Source organism: Drosophila subobscura, chromosome A (assembly GCF_008121235.1).
Source record: "Drosophila subobscura isolate 14011-0131.10 chromosome A, UCBerk_Dsub_1.0, whole genome shotgun sequence".
Taxonomy (NCBI): Eukaryota; Metazoa; Arthropoda; class Insecta; order Diptera; family Drosophilidae; genus Drosophila; species Drosophila subobscura.
The window spans coordinates 10,318,231-10,332,646 of record NC_048530.1 but is presented as its reverse complement, the minus strand read 5'-3'; the positions used below and the strand labels follow the sequence as shown (position 1 = coordinate 10,332,646).

General features: G+C 43.5%; 5 protein-coding genes across 8 annotated transcripts; 2 read left to right on the top strand and 3 right to left on the bottom strand.

The window, feature by feature from the left end:
- Positions 1-8: 8 nt before the first annotated feature.
- Positions 9-2,036, bottom strand: LOC117897620. Of its 2 annotated transcripts, XM_034806594.1 has the most exons (4): positions 1,945-2,036; positions 1,698-1,862; positions 1,486-1,572; positions 9-1,424 (listed from the first exon to the last, which is right to left on the bottom strand). In XM_034806594.1, exons 2-4 carry the CDS (start codon positions 1,755-1,757, stop codon positions 1,140-1,142), a joined length of 432 nt encoding a protein of 143 aa, XP_034662485.1. In that variant the 5' UTR covers positions 1,758-1,862; positions 1,945-2,036; the 3' UTR covers positions 9-1,139. The 2 variants fall into 2 exon arrangements, with proteins under 2 accessions (XP_034662485.1, XP_034662480.1); XM_034806589.1 differs by having other exon boundaries at positions 1,698-2,015.
- Positions 2,037-2,153: 117 nt separating this feature from the next.
- LOC117897587 (FHA domain-containing protein DDL) lies at positions 2,154-3,820 on the top strand. Of its 2 annotated transcripts, XM_034806544.1 has the most exons (3): positions 2,154-2,842; positions 2,896-3,604; positions 3,635-3,820. In XM_034806544.1, exons 1-2 carry the CDS (start codon positions 2,251-2,253, stop codon positions 3,597-3,599), a joined length of 1,296 nt encoding a protein of 431 aa, XP_034662435.1. In that variant the 5' UTR covers positions 2,154-2,250; the 3' UTR covers positions 3,600-3,604; positions 3,635-3,820. The 2 variants fall into 2 exon arrangements, with proteins under 2 accessions (XP_034662435.1, XP_034662444.1); XM_034806553.1 differs by having other exon boundaries at positions 2,155-2,840; positions 2,900-3,820.
- A 151-nt stretch (positions 3,821-3,971) lies between these two features.
- Positions 3,972-4,804, top strand: LOC117897630. Of its 2 annotated transcripts, none has more exons than XM_034806615.1 (2): positions 3,972-4,249; positions 4,416-4,804. In XM_034806615.1, the coding sequence occupies exons 1-2, from the start codon at positions 4,010-4,012 to the stop codon at positions 4,548-4,550; spliced, it is 375 nt and encodes a 124-aa protein (XP_034662506.1). In that variant the 5' UTR covers positions 3,972-4,009; the 3' UTR covers positions 4,551-4,804. The 2 variants fall into 2 exon arrangements, with proteins under 2 accessions (XP_034662506.1, XP_034662498.1); XM_034806607.1 differs by having other exon boundaries at positions 4,398-4,804.
- On the bottom strand, positions 4,611-8,395 carry LOC117897610. Its single transcript, XM_034806577.1, has 3 exons — positions 7,739-8,395; positions 6,701-6,903; positions 4,611-4,766 (listed from the first exon to the last, which is right to left on the bottom strand). Exons 1-3 carry the CDS (start codon positions 8,256-8,258, stop codon positions 4,710-4,712), a joined length of 780 nt encoding a protein of 259 aa, XP_034662468.1. The 5' UTR covers positions 8,259-8,395; the 3' UTR covers positions 4,611-4,709.
- Positions 8,328-10,786, bottom strand: LOC117897654. Its single transcript, XM_034806640.1, is given in 2 exon segments — positions 8,328-9,534; positions 10,395-10,786. Coding segments are annotated over 2 exon segments (1,515 nt in total). The 5' UTR covers positions 10,772-10,786; the 3' UTR covers positions 8,328-8,396.
- Positions 10,787-14,416: the final 3,630 nt, after the last annotated feature.

Sequence of the window (14,416 nt, the reverse complement as noted above, 5' to 3'; positions counted from 1 at the left end):
AGCTGTGATCGGTTTTCGTGTTCGTTTCTTTTTAGAGGGATTTAATGCCCTTCGCAGTAGAGAGGGTTGGAATTTTCTAAAAGTTACATCACAAATCAGAAACAAATAAGTTGACAAATGAGATCAAACATTTTGCAGCTTACAAAGATACGTCCTACATGTACATAAATACAAATACGAATTCGAAAACATGTCTATACATACATACATGAATACATACATATGTATGTACATACATCCGTACATAGATACATACATAAATATGTACATGAAATTACAGTGGAAAGAAAAGCTATTTTAGAGAAATAAACGTATTTAATGCTAGTTATTTTGAGGTCTTTGTCTTTTGGGAGTTTATATAATCCATCTTAGAGATATTTATATATTTATGAATATAGGGGGCTTCCCGCTTGAAGGGGCGTCTATGTTCTTCTTTCAGCTAAACAAAATTGAATTTTCAGTTTATTTCTAGGATTTCTTGCATTCCCAGTCGGGTTGCCAAATGTCTTGAAGATCAGGGGGCTGGAAAGGGCTAAGCGAATGTTGTCACAATGTACGTTTCCTTGTTGTATAATACAGAAATACTTAGAACTAGAAACTTTGATTTTATGCACACACACATTTACAAATGCACATATGTATGTATGTATGTGCATTCATTTGGTACATACATTCATTTACATACATATGTACTCTATGGTAGGAATATATGTATATATAGATGAATGTATATAGATGGATATCAAGGAAGTTTTATAAACTTGCCACATATGTACATATGCAACATCTGCCAATCTAATCTCCTGTCCTCGGGCAGGGCATGCAAGGTGGTCTGCATGCCGTCTGCTTCCCTGTCTTGTCCTGTTTCTCCTTTTTTTTAAACAAATCAGTCTGAGCAATTACAATTCAATGTGCGAATGCGAGCCGGCAGCTTTAAGCTGCTTCCTAACAACCTGTCGAACCAATTGGCACAAATTACAATCAATATTCACATGCAATATTCATACATTTAACGACGACGGTGATGCACTGATCAGTGTGCACGCAAAAAACTGAGTAGGTAACACAACGCTAAGCTAAGCAGCATCTCCCAGCCTTGGGTCTGGAAAATCTTGAATTTGCTGATTTTACCCTGGCCATTAGGTGCAGCAATGGTGTCCGTTTTTAACGTAGTAATTGTGCATGGCCGCAGTGCCGTTCTTGCTATAGCTGCCGTTGCTTCCGTTGTACATGTTGCTGGTCAGGTCTAAATCAGCGCCGGCGTTGCCTTTTCCACTGAGGCCGCTTCTGACTCCAGAGTCGTAGGGGGAAGGGAACGGCGATGCATTGGCAGCGCTGTTGTCGTCGGTGCTGGTGGCCGCATCAAAAGCTTTAATTGGATTTTGTATAATTTTGCATGTGAACTGGCGGTGGGGTCCCGGCTCCTGGTGAAGTGAGCAAACTTTAGATGGATGGCTTGGCTTGACAATCAGATCAACCACTTACCTTTGGCTGGATGGGAAAGCAACACCAGAGTATGAAAGCAATAAATGCAACCAACGTACCGACAAGCAGTATGAAGTCCTCGATTGTCTACACATGGACATAATCAATGTACGATATCAGTCTCACGTACATGTCCATATACATATGTACGTGCACACACACGGATGCAACTTGTATTGTAGTGAATGTTTGAATATGTAGGTCTTACTTACCGGCTCTTCGCCAAGCAGAACATGATTAATTAAATACACAAAGTCATCGAATGGTGTCATTGCGAAGCTCCGCTGTTAATCAGTTTAAACTTTGCTTGGGCTTGGGTGCGACGTTCGGCCGACATTAACAGCGCCTGCTGCTGCGGCTATATCTGTTGGTCCTTACTAATGTCGCAACACGACAGAAAACAACATATTTTCAGACTATAAACTAACAAAGATCATATTCACCATAATTAAACATTACTTTTTCTAGTTTCTAAATCGTAATTATATTTATTCTACTCGGCTGCTACCCAACACATTGAGATGAACATTTGGCGCGATGTTGTGCTCCATCGATTAGTATCGATTAAAAGTATCAGCTTCAAGTTGACATGGTCAGTGGAGTGACTAGACCTAGAGGTGTGGCTCACATTCGTTTTGGCCGATGAGATGATATATCGATTAGCCCAACAGCTGATGCAGGAGATGAAGTGCCATCACTATCCATATTTCAAAGCCATTTAGTTTGTGTTTTTTGTTAAAATTTGCGACTTTATAAATAACAACAATGGGCAAGAAACGTAGCACACCCAGCGACCAAAAAGAAAATTCCGGAAGTAGCGATGAGGATACCAAAGTGTCCGAAAAGAATGCGACTGAACCCGAGACTAGAAAACGAAAAGAATCACGGTACAGTTCGAGTTCATCATCCAGCAGCAGGAGCAACAGCAACAACGACGTGTCGAACTCCTCAGCGGGCAAACCGCAAAAACTCACTAAGAAAGCAAGTCGCAGCACAGAAGGCGCTGAAGAAATACATGAAAAACGGATCAGAAATCAGACTGATCCAAACAGCCAGAAGGTGCATGAGCAACGCTCGAAGTGGGACAGTCCCGACCGTGGGAACGGCGGTCAACGTCACAATTCCCATAGAAACATAAAACAACGTAGACACAGTCGTAGCTGCTCGCGAGAGCGGGAAGGGGACCGCCAGATAGAAAGAGAACGCCACCGAGAAAGTGACAACCGTGACAATCACATGCGCCGCGACCGCAGCCGACGGGATCAAAGGAAGCGTTCGCCTGTGCAACGACAGCGAGCACGCAGCAATGAACGGAGGGAGCGACCGCGGCGTTCCCCCGAAAGGCGTACAGAGCGGCAAGTACATGTGTGCCATCCACCGTGACGCCCCTTAAACATTTTAGCTTTTTTTTCAGGCGTAGCCGCAGTCCCCGCGATCGACCGAACAGAGACGGACGCGACTTTGTGCGTCGTAAGGAGCAGCGCCGCGACAATCGTGGCCGAGGAGACGACGAACACTTTGAGTGGGGTAGGAAGGGCGATGAAAAGGAGCAGCCGGATGAGGAGCCTGTCGAAAAGGAGAAGCCCAACTTCGGCCTAAGTGGAGCCCTCACCGAGGACACCAACAAAGTTAATGGAGTTGTCGTCAAATACTCAGAACCAGTCGAGGCTCGCAAGCCGAAGCGTCGCTGGCGTCTGTACCCGTTCAAGGGCGAAACAGCATTGCCTACCCTGCACATACATCGCCAAAGCTGTTTTCTAGTGGGCCGCGACCGCAAGGTGGTAGACCTGGCGGTGGATCATCCCAGTTGCTCAAAGCAGCATGCCGCTCTGCAGTACCGGCTGGTGCCCTTTGAGCGTGAGGACGGCAGCCAGGGAAAGCGTGTGCGTCTCTACCTCATCGACCTGGAATCGGCCAATGGAACGTTCCTAAACAACAAGAAAATCGATGGTCGCAAGTACTACGAACTGATGGAGAAGGACGTCATCAAGTTTGGATTCAGCTCCCGCGAGTACGTTCTGCTCCACGAAAACAGCAAAGAGGACCAGGAGGATGATGACGTGCATATCAAAGAAGAGCGTGTGGACGTACTAGCTGAGGAAGTTAATCCCTAGAGCAGCCAGTACGCAATTCCGCTTTGTTCCTGTCTCCCCTTGGCTATTGTCTCGGTTCATAACTTTTCGACACGTGCGGGCATTTGACCCGTGTTACATTTTCAAACTTCATCATGCACGATTTTTATTTCTCGCAACTTGGCTGAGATCACTGTACATTTATTGAGATAACACGATCTTGCCCACTGCCAACGTACTCGTAAATAAAAATCCAAACGAAAGCTCTGAATTTTACCTACCCAAAATGACCAAATGGAAATCATCCAATCTAAAGCGACAGCAATACGAGAAGAGGTCAACGCGAAAAGTGCTGGCACCAGCAATAACTCAACTTCACGACTCGAAGCGTCGGCTTACCAGCTTCCAATGCCAGCTTTTAATGTGTGTTTGAAGCCGAAACGGGCAACAGTATGCGGTGGCAGCTCCCAATTTTGCTGCTTGGCTTGGCGTTAGGCACTGCCCACGCCCACCGGCTGCGTCGTCAGATAGTTGCACCCACCTGGCTAAGGGATCCGGTTCGTCTGCCCGCCTTGCAAGCATCCAAGGTGGTAGTGACGCCGCAAAACCTGCGGGAAACCGCTGCTATACGCGCAACAATACAAAAGGCCGTCGCAGAGGACACTTATGTGGTCGCTGCTCGTCCTCCGCCGGTATGTAGAGTTCCAGTGCTAAAGTCTCACATATGTATAGGGCAAACATTGTGTACATACACAACTATGGAAAAACACGACCTATTCAGTTTTATAGTCTAACATTTCGAACCATCATTGGGGCAGTTTGTAATCTATGTATTAACAGTCTTTATTCCCTCGCCAGGAGCTTTTGACATCGCTTGGGAGCGGTAGCATGTGGCCAATGCTGTCGCTTGCTCCAGCAACGCTGCCCCAACCATGGAATCCAACGCTGCCAAATTTGGGCATATTCAACCTCTGGTCCGCCATGGGCGGCTAAGCGTTTTTGACAGAGTCACAACTCGAATTTATAACTCCAATGATTACAAAATTACAATATTTAAAGTTAGTAGATAGACATATCTTAATATGTATGTACATACATATGTATGTATGCAGACGTATGTATACCTAGAGTTTCCGAAACGCAGACGAGCACTCATCGATCGAAGCCTTGCAGAAGCCTGAGCAAATTCGAGCTGCGCCTCTTGAGAAACTGAAAGGATTGATGATTAATAATAATGATTTGGGTTTGGTCGAACTGCGAGCACCAACTATGATTGTTTTTGTACAGTTTGAATGTTGTTTTCAATCAAGTAAAAACAAAAGAATGGCAGCATCAGATTGTTTAAAATGTCATAAAAGTAATTACTACAGTACGAACAGTTCTAAAATGTGTCTGGCCCTTGGTATATCGAGAGACAATTTTAAATCTCTCTAAAACCGGTCTTATCTGTACAAAACGTCCAATTAAATAAATATGATGTTTAGCTCCATATGCAAGCTCACTACATACATACATATGTATGTATGTACATACTGTATCCATAATCAAAAAAAAATTGCTCTAAAATATATTTATGCATGTATACATCCTAGAGTGTGTCTTTATGTGTTGTATGGGACCGCAAATCAAAGTTAATTACATATATGTATGAATAACATTTAACAATTATTGTGTGAATTTTTACAACTAGACCATTTACTACACATATGTACATACTACAGAGTATCTGCACATATGTACATATAAGCACAGACGTACATATATTATTCCTATACGCAATATATCATTTAAAAATATTTCTGCGACATGTGTTTGTGTCTTCAGAAATGTTGTTCCCTTTTTAATGAAAAACGAATTCTAACTAGATCCTAATGAATCGATACATTAATATAGGATGTTGTAAAACAAAGTTTCCAAATGCTATGGTCGAATGAATGTCTGTCAATAATCCTTTTGAAATCTCTTCTATCAGAATTTCTTTAGTGAAATACGCACATAAATATTGTATTTACGTACATACAAATGTATAAATGCATGCAACCATCACATGTCCATACTGACATCATAGCCTTTTGTACTCCCTGTTGGCAAACGGATAAAGGATGGTATGTTTCGAGCTATGAAATATGAATAACCTTGGCAGGCTTTGGCATTTCCATCTCATACTCGATCTAAATATTCAGATTGTACATATGAACAAGCAGACAGACAGATTCATATGTATGTATGTACGTACAATGTACTTGTGCTGACATGCAGCTATGTACATACATATGTATGTATGTGGATCAGCTCGGTAAATGTACAAGAGTGCACTGAATTACAACTGGCACTGGCGGGCACAAAAAACAATGGGAGCCTAATACAATACAGTTGGGTTTTCGCTTTCGTTTTATGCACACATATGTATGTACATATATGTATCTATATGTGCTTGTACATGTATGTATGTATGTATTTGTATTTCAGCATGTTGCTGTATTATTTCAAGTTCAGCTTGGGTTCACAATAAATGTAGCTTACGGGGTCGAAGAGCTGCCGAAACAGTTCACACATATCTATGTATGTATGTACATATGTATATATGTATGTATGTACATATGCATGTAAGGCGTCTCCTCAGAGAGTGAATTAGGTGATGTAGCACTTGGGTGCTTGTCGCAGACGCCAGAAGGTAAGGTCGTTTTTGCTAGTTTCCGTCCGTCCGAGTGCGGTCCAAGCAGCGACACCTGCCATTAGGTCTGTTATTGGGCCAAAATTGGACTTCATACGGAACTAGCACAAAAATTGGCTAGTCGCATTGTTGCTTCGATCTTGGCCTTGAAGCAGTATAATAGCCGAACAACGGTAAAATGATGATAATGAAAACTACAAATATCAGTTAATAACACACAAATGTTACATGGAATAATAAATAAGTACGGGGGTTAAATTTCCATTTCAACTTCGACTCAAGCAGCATGGAACGACATTTAGCTTGGCTGTGGTCAGTCCTGAACGATTTAGATTATCGTCCTTGGTCGGTCTATTATTTCTTCGGATGCTGCTGCAGATGTTTCTATCCATGGTCCATTAGATGTGTGCAAAATGTGCGTGCATACAAGGGTATAAGTATGTACACATGGATGTCTGTCTTATCTAACCTCGTCGATGTCCTCGCCCTCTGAGGAGCTGCGAATCGTATTGTACTGTGAGTTGCGGCTGCGCAGCATGCGCAGGAAGCTGCCCACGGCGAAAATGGTGCGGCGATGTCGGTGAAAAATACCCTGATATAAGGCGTCTCGCAGCGTTTTCCGATCTTCTACGTCCACCGACGACGTCAATGATGTTTGATGTTGCACACGTGCTGCGAATACACAAAATGAATACGCCTAATAAGTGATAAGATGCGTACGTTGATTACGGTTCCATCAATATACAGTGCCGTCCAACTAAATTGCCTGTAACATAAGTCACGAAGAGCAATCGGATTCCAATCGTCTTTCATTACCCTATTTAATTTTGAATTAAGCAAAATACAGCAAATGCATGAGAGGGATGGCTGCAGAACGTTTGGAGTAATAATGATAAATCGCCTGCATGCCGATGGTCTCACGCTCTGAGACACTGCATTTGTATTTTTTCAAATACAAAAATACATACGTGTCCTGGAGACCGCAAACTTCCCCTTTGATAAACAATTCATCAATCTGTATTTAATGATAATTATTTTATCATGATCGGGCGGGGCGGCTGTCGTTTTCAATTTTGAAAATGGTTGAACCTATTTAGTTGAGTGACACTGTATAAGTATTAATATGCCTACAAGGTAAGGTACGCTCTAGCGCAACTAGAACTCGAATGCATGTATACAAAAGATTGAAAGGAAACATGACGAGAATCTTGACCCAGTTTCATTCGACTCGCGAGGTACATTTTCTAAAACGAACCCCATGGCATGGCTGATTGGTATCAAATTCAATCTTTGATGGATTAATCCTGCTGAAGTTCTGCAACCCTCATATCATCAGTTGTTGGGGCCAAACTAATTAATTCTCTCAACCGGCATACATGCATATGTACATATGTACATATGTACATAGTCCTCAATTTTGAAGCAGCGACCGAGCGCGACATTTGTGTGTATATATGTACATATGTATGTATGAATGTATATGTATATATTCTTCATGTATACTAACCAGCTATGGGCGACTTGGGCGACTTAAGTGAGTACTCGTCCAGGCTTTTTCCACTCAGATCTAGATTTAACACCTTTTTGGTCAGCTGTTGGGCGGCGGGCTCCATTTCAGCGGTCTTCTCGATCTTGATGTCTACATTGCGCTGGCTAACGGCGCTTTTTGTGGGAACTGTGGCCACTACCGCTTTGAGAGAATCGCCGATAGAATCGCTGCTTTTCCCCTTGCCGGCATCGGTCATGTTGTCGATCGTTGTAGAGGGGTCAGGCGTGTTGTTGTTGGCCTCTGCCTCCTGTATTGTCGTCTCAGCCGTCTTATCAGTATTATTGTTATTTGAGCCCGAAGCTTGTGTACTGCTAAAGCTGGGTGCCTCTAATTCCGCAGATTCAACGCTGCTGCTCTTTTCTAAGACCTCGACGGCAGCAACAGCAACAATCATTGTTTGAGCGCGAGCCTCGTCCAAGACGCAGTTACGCTTCGCAATTCCGTTTGCCGCTTGTTGTTGCTTGTTTTTCGTTTGCATATAAACTATTTCCGCTGACGTACGGCGATTCGGTTTCGCTTTGTGTGGTGTACCCTCTTCTTTCTTTCGCTCTCGCTCCCGCTCCGTTTATTTTTGATGAGTTTGTGGGGATTGTTTGCCCACCTTTGTTTTGTATTTTTAGTTAAGTATCGTATCTGTTTTGTTGGCTATGTTGGCGGTCTGGTCAGTGGTCTGGCTTCGATGGCTACCTGCAAATGATTGGCTGGCGGCAATATTAAAACTCGCGCTGTAATGCGCCACCTTGTGGGTGCAGTCGGTAAGCGTGATTTGCGGTAGTCTGAGCTGTAGACTATCGACTCCTATACTATCGCTCAAGCTGAGGTGGCTTAAGTTATCGATGATCTCGAATAGTTTCAGCTGATCCAACGTGGTTGTTGTTGTCAGTGCCGCTGTTGTACTCCTCTGATTGTTGCTCTTTGAACGACGCTGCTGCTGGCTACGATGCTGTGTATACAAATCACACATTATCCTGGAAGCCAGCCCAGCTGTGTTTTTTATTTCCGATCTGAATTCACCTGCGACTGCTTGCCCAGCATGTGACTCGTCTGCTACTAGTTTCAAGGGCCTTATATGCACGCTGATGGGATCTGGCGGATAGCCTTTCTCGCGCTTCCTCGAATGGCTGCCTGCCTTACTCTGCAATCCCTTCAGTAGCGTAAACAGTCTGTCAGTCAACTTCTGATCTGCTGATGGCCGCTGCCCCGAACTGTCGACTGTGTCCAATACCAAGCGAGGCGACGACAAAGATAACTGCGATTGCAAATGCGGCGTGTGCCTTATTGCATTACGCTGGCCAATCGATTCCAAGTACTTGAGGTTGGCGTTCAACCCTCTGTCGTAGTATCCGCTGGCCAGTTGCAAATACGTGTAGAAGTCCACTCCCTCTCTGTGGGGCTGTCGTTGTAGGTTTTCCACCTGGTTATTATAAATATTTAGATTATAATTGACGTGACTGCCGCGGTTGCTGCTTCTGCTTCTGCCACTGTCATTGCTATTGCCGATGCCTTTGCCGTCTTCGTCGTCTTCTCCACTGACTTCGTCATCATTGCGGGTCCTCGTGTTGCGCCGATGTCGCTGCCCAATGCTGCCGATCCATGGGTCGCGCTGTCAGGCCAACTGGCGTTGGACAAGCTTTTTTAGCTGGTCGAAGCTTTGGGCACTCTTTATTCTGCGCACTGCGTCATTGTAGGTCTCATCGGGCGGTTCACCTGAGCAAATTGTTACCCGTCCACGGGCTGCATACGTATATTCGAATCTGTAATTAGTGGAAGCACCACAACAAAAACAGATAAGCAATTGTAGATATGTATGTGCATATGGGTGTGGAAAGGGCAACCAAACAAAGCATTAATAACAATGGCAAAAGCAAACACGTGCGACAAACAGGCCAGCAAACCAACCACGGCCCGAAGAGCCACGAACCTACATACATATGTATGTATGTACGACCGTCGGGTAATATAATAGAGACAAATATTCGGGTTGCCGTGACCCATCGTCTTGAAAACTTCAGAGTGGCAGCCGCACTGCCGAGATATGTATATGTATGCTTGTATGTACATATGTACATGTGTATGTATGTATCTACCTCCTTCACAAACTCTTCCCTTAAATATTAGGCAGGATGTTATTGCGATCAGTATCCATCCAATTCACAAATATGAAGCAAAAGAGAGAAATTCAAATTATATACATACATATGTATCTAAGGCTCTTAGCATTACCTATTAAGGTGATATCTGGTTAATTGGTCTTTTTAAGGAATCGCAATGGCAGCCTTGGCAGTTTTTTGTCCTGGATGTCCCATATTAAAGCCAAAGCACGTACAATTTACTGCGCGTTTGCTGTGGCAAAACGCGGCCAGTCTAAACTCAGATTTCATGCGCTGGAAGCCATGCGAGCCATGCATAACTCGAGCCATGAAGATGGGACGGAAATTTCAAATGAGCCACAATGAGCCCGCATCTTTCTCACCTCTGTCAACCCAACCAATATTTATGGCTGCAACTGTGCACAGATTCCCCGCCCTGCCGCCTACACATACACATGCTCCATGCACACGAAACATGCAATCAAATTACGGTGGGTGGTACGATGGGATGTATGTAGATGTACCTTGGGAAATACTGCACAGGGGTGGGCCACACATCGCGCAGTTGCGCATACGTTGGCGCTGCTAATGAGATGGACACTCTAGATACCTCCGCTGCTAATCCCAATCCTGCTCCCCCACTGCACAACTGTCGACGACGCCTTCTTTGGGAGCGGTGTCGGCGGGCTAGCGGATGCTTCTGATGGAGATGCAGGTGCTGCTGTATCTGGTAGTCGCGATAGTGATTGCCGATCTCATGACGGTAGCGCTCTGTGCGAAAGGACTTGGTATCGAAGACGCGTCGCATGGTCAGCCGGGGCGAGTACCTGTTGCCCGTGCGAAGCGGAACACCCACAACCACCAGGGCACAAGCCGTCCCTTGAACTGTCCCCATGGACATGGCTGAGAGGCTGCGAGAAGCAGCGAAATTGACATCCATGCAGACAGTTAAGAGCGACATAAACAAGACAAAGGAAAAAGTTAACCCGTGCCGCAAGTCGAACTAGCCCGCCAGAGGCAACAAAGCGAACTACGGGAACTGACATTGATGAGTCTGCCATTGTTATAAGGAGCGGCTGAGTAGGAACCGAAGCAGGGCATGACGGAGTTTTCTTTGGTTTGGTTGGGTGCTTTAAATGATGTACCTGCATTTATGAAACAACTCTGTTAGCAACAACGTTTGCGGTTATTTGTTATCACGTCAGGCCGCGATTTGTTGCCGTTTGTTTGACATCGAAATAAAATGGAACAAAATTATGAGCGCGGAGCCGACCCCAGCCCAGTACCTTAGTTCAACCCACTTCAAACCGAAGCAAATACAACCCAAGCTAACCCTACCCCACCCGTGATTCCCTTACTTAATCGGAATCATTTAAGTTAAGTGGATGTGGGTGGTTCTCAGTAACAAAACTATTACGAGTAGTGTTCATGTCGTTAACTATTGTAACTGGTACATTTTGGGAGCCCCTGCCTTGCCACTGCCACTGGCACTGCTTCCCACTACCTGCCTCCATCCCACCCATTTGCATATTTCGACTCACGATAAGTAACAATAAAATACGTCAATAACAATGACAAGAAACGATAGAGTCGTGCATATTAGCTGTATGGTATACATTTTTTCGAACATTTTTCATCAACATCCCTCAACCTCATCTATTTACATATGTACATATATCGTTTTACACAATACAGAGTAGGTGTGAGAGAGATAAATGATAAGTAGCGCTTGGAAGGGAAAGCGGACGCACTTACTCTAATATTGATCTGCTCTCAGCCAGATTTGTATAAATATCTGCTACATATGGTAGTTTTATATGATAATTCACTTTTGGTTTTCTCGTATCCATGTCTGCATGAAATTATAGGGGGCGAAATTCGGACATGAACATTAACAGTGTGATTTCACATAAGCCAGAATGAACGATAAGGGACGTGTGAGACGCTTCATATTCGTCACAACTTTTATACCCGGTACTCAGTAGTACATCTGTACCACAACCAAGTTCTTTACAGCCAGATCTAAGATACTTAAACTTTGTTAAACCAAACCGCAACCTCTAAAAAAATCTTTAAAAAAATAAGAGCAGATTTGAAAAATTCTATGCCATAAAAAAAAATTATCATCAGACCATTTCTAAGCCCCATATCTTTAATAAAAAGTGGGTTTGGTTCCTTAAGGAAAAATCGTGTCGGGTAGTGTAATCAATATTTACGGTCCCTGCTCGAAACTATCATATTTTGAATATAAAGGGGGCTTGGGGTTGCTGTTTTAGAACAGCAGTCCGGGCGCAAATGTTTCTTGGCACAGTACTGTCTGTGCATCCCCAATTTTATGAGACAAATTGTTACGAATCATTATGACCAGAATGAAGAACGTAGTGTCCGTAATGCTCAGTATTCCTGGCATCTACGCCAAGAGCGAAGGTCTTTCGAGATCAGTAATAATAATGAGCCAGTGGGTGCAGGTTAGGCAGGTTATGTATGTATGTATGTACATATGTTTGGCTTAGCTTATGTTCTTGGCTTTTCCAACATCTGGCCAAAGTCGCGCACTCTCAGCTGAAGCATTGGAAGTTGGAAGTGTCACCTATCTATCTGAATATATGTTTGTATACTCGTATGCACATGTGTATCGCAGTAATTCTCCCTATTTGTTTGGCAGAATATTCACAATACAAATTATTGGCGTACGAGTAATTCCACAGAAACGTGCGCAAGCCCTAAAGAATCCAACTGCGCTCAAATGTAGGCAACGCAGCTCTTGTAGGCACGGGGTAAGAGACAGGGAATATCCTGGCGTCAGGAAAGTGGCTAAGGCCACTTGTACATATGTATGTGAGTGAGAAGGATGTACTCAATTAAGAACATAAGAAAAAGTTGAGGACAGTACGGTCTGTTAATGTGCCTTTTCCAATGAGTGACATGCATTTGCCGGTGCACATACATACATATGTATGTTCACATATGTTTGTATGTATGTACATACATATATGGATATGTACATGTGTATGTATGTATTTATTTATTTATGTGTATGCAAGTGGGTACACCCGTGAGCACAACGCTAACAGCAGAGGTTTCCAGTTTGACATAAAGGCCAGGCACTGCTGAGTGACACACTTAATTAATATCTGTTAACCCTTATCCCACACACATATGGACATATGTTAGCTATGTACATATGTGAAACATAAACAAACATAAAGCTCAAAGAACGAGAGGACCTCGCATGGTGGCCGTTGTGCACATATGTATGTACATATGTAGTTTGTACGCTTCAGCAGCCGCACTTGCAACGGCGCCAACGAACAAATGAGCGATAGTGAAAATGCGTTGAAGAGCAACAAATCGAACAAAAAAATTCACAATAAACCGTATTGATTGCTTACCAAGAATGTGAATGTACCGTTATCGCTTAGCCGACGTCGTACCCACAACAGCTGGTCGGTCCAACTCTTGTTGTCAGCTAAGTATGTTCGTGTGTAAAAGCGAGCGGGGCTCGTTGTTTTTGTACAAATTTGTCACTTATTTGTCCCGCTATGGCCAATCCTAACTTCCTTACCCACGTACAGTTCAAGACGAATAATAATTTTAATAAATAACTCCGAGCGCTCTATTCCCTTTTTGTTATTGAATGGTCTAAATGAGTTTCGTTTCGATTGGTTTCGTTTTCGTTTCGATTGGTTTCGTCTGGTTTCGTTTTGTGTTTGATTGGCACCAGTGTGACCGCGCAGTTATCGATCAAATATACCGCACGACCCTCAAAAATATACAAAACTTCTCGTTTTCAAAACATACCGCATATATTCCGTAATCTTAAACCATTTTCCCCGATTTCCACAGGCATATACTGTACAAGCGCTGAAATACGGCGGTCATATAAGGTACCGGACCGATGCAGCATATATCAGGCGGAAGTTTTCGCCATTAAGAAAGTAGCAGAGGTCGCTCAGTACATGGTAGGACCATACGATGCGATTCGTGGACAGCCAAGCGATAAGGTCCATGACCTCCGACGAAAATAAATACTTTTAATACTTTTTCCGACTTTTTACGCGTTTTCAACTTTCAACCAATCAAAATTCAAAATCAAAAGGCACTCTCTCCGAATTCTCTCCCAAACAACAAAATATTGGAAAAAACTCTTCAGAGCGATTCTCAAGCTCCCGAACAGCCCGCCAGGCGGCTATACTGTTGATCGCCTTGGCCCTCAAACTCTAGCCTTGTCAGCCTCTTACAAAATACTTCTCCTAAATCCAGTATTTTCAATTTATGGTGTTCGTTCGGCAAACAACTCTTTTTTGAGCTCAAAATTTTCATTAACTTTTTTTTTTCTAATATTCAACATAAAGTACCTGATCAATGCAGACTCATAGTCGTGCGACCATCCAATTTCGCTGTAGCGATTAAATACGATTTAATCCTAATTCAAAGCACGCACGGCTTGCTTACAATATGAAAATCCTTCAGAACATATTTCTAACTCGCTCAAACCACACAAAAGCTTATACTGGTGTATAGAGTGCACTTTCCGGTTTTTCCA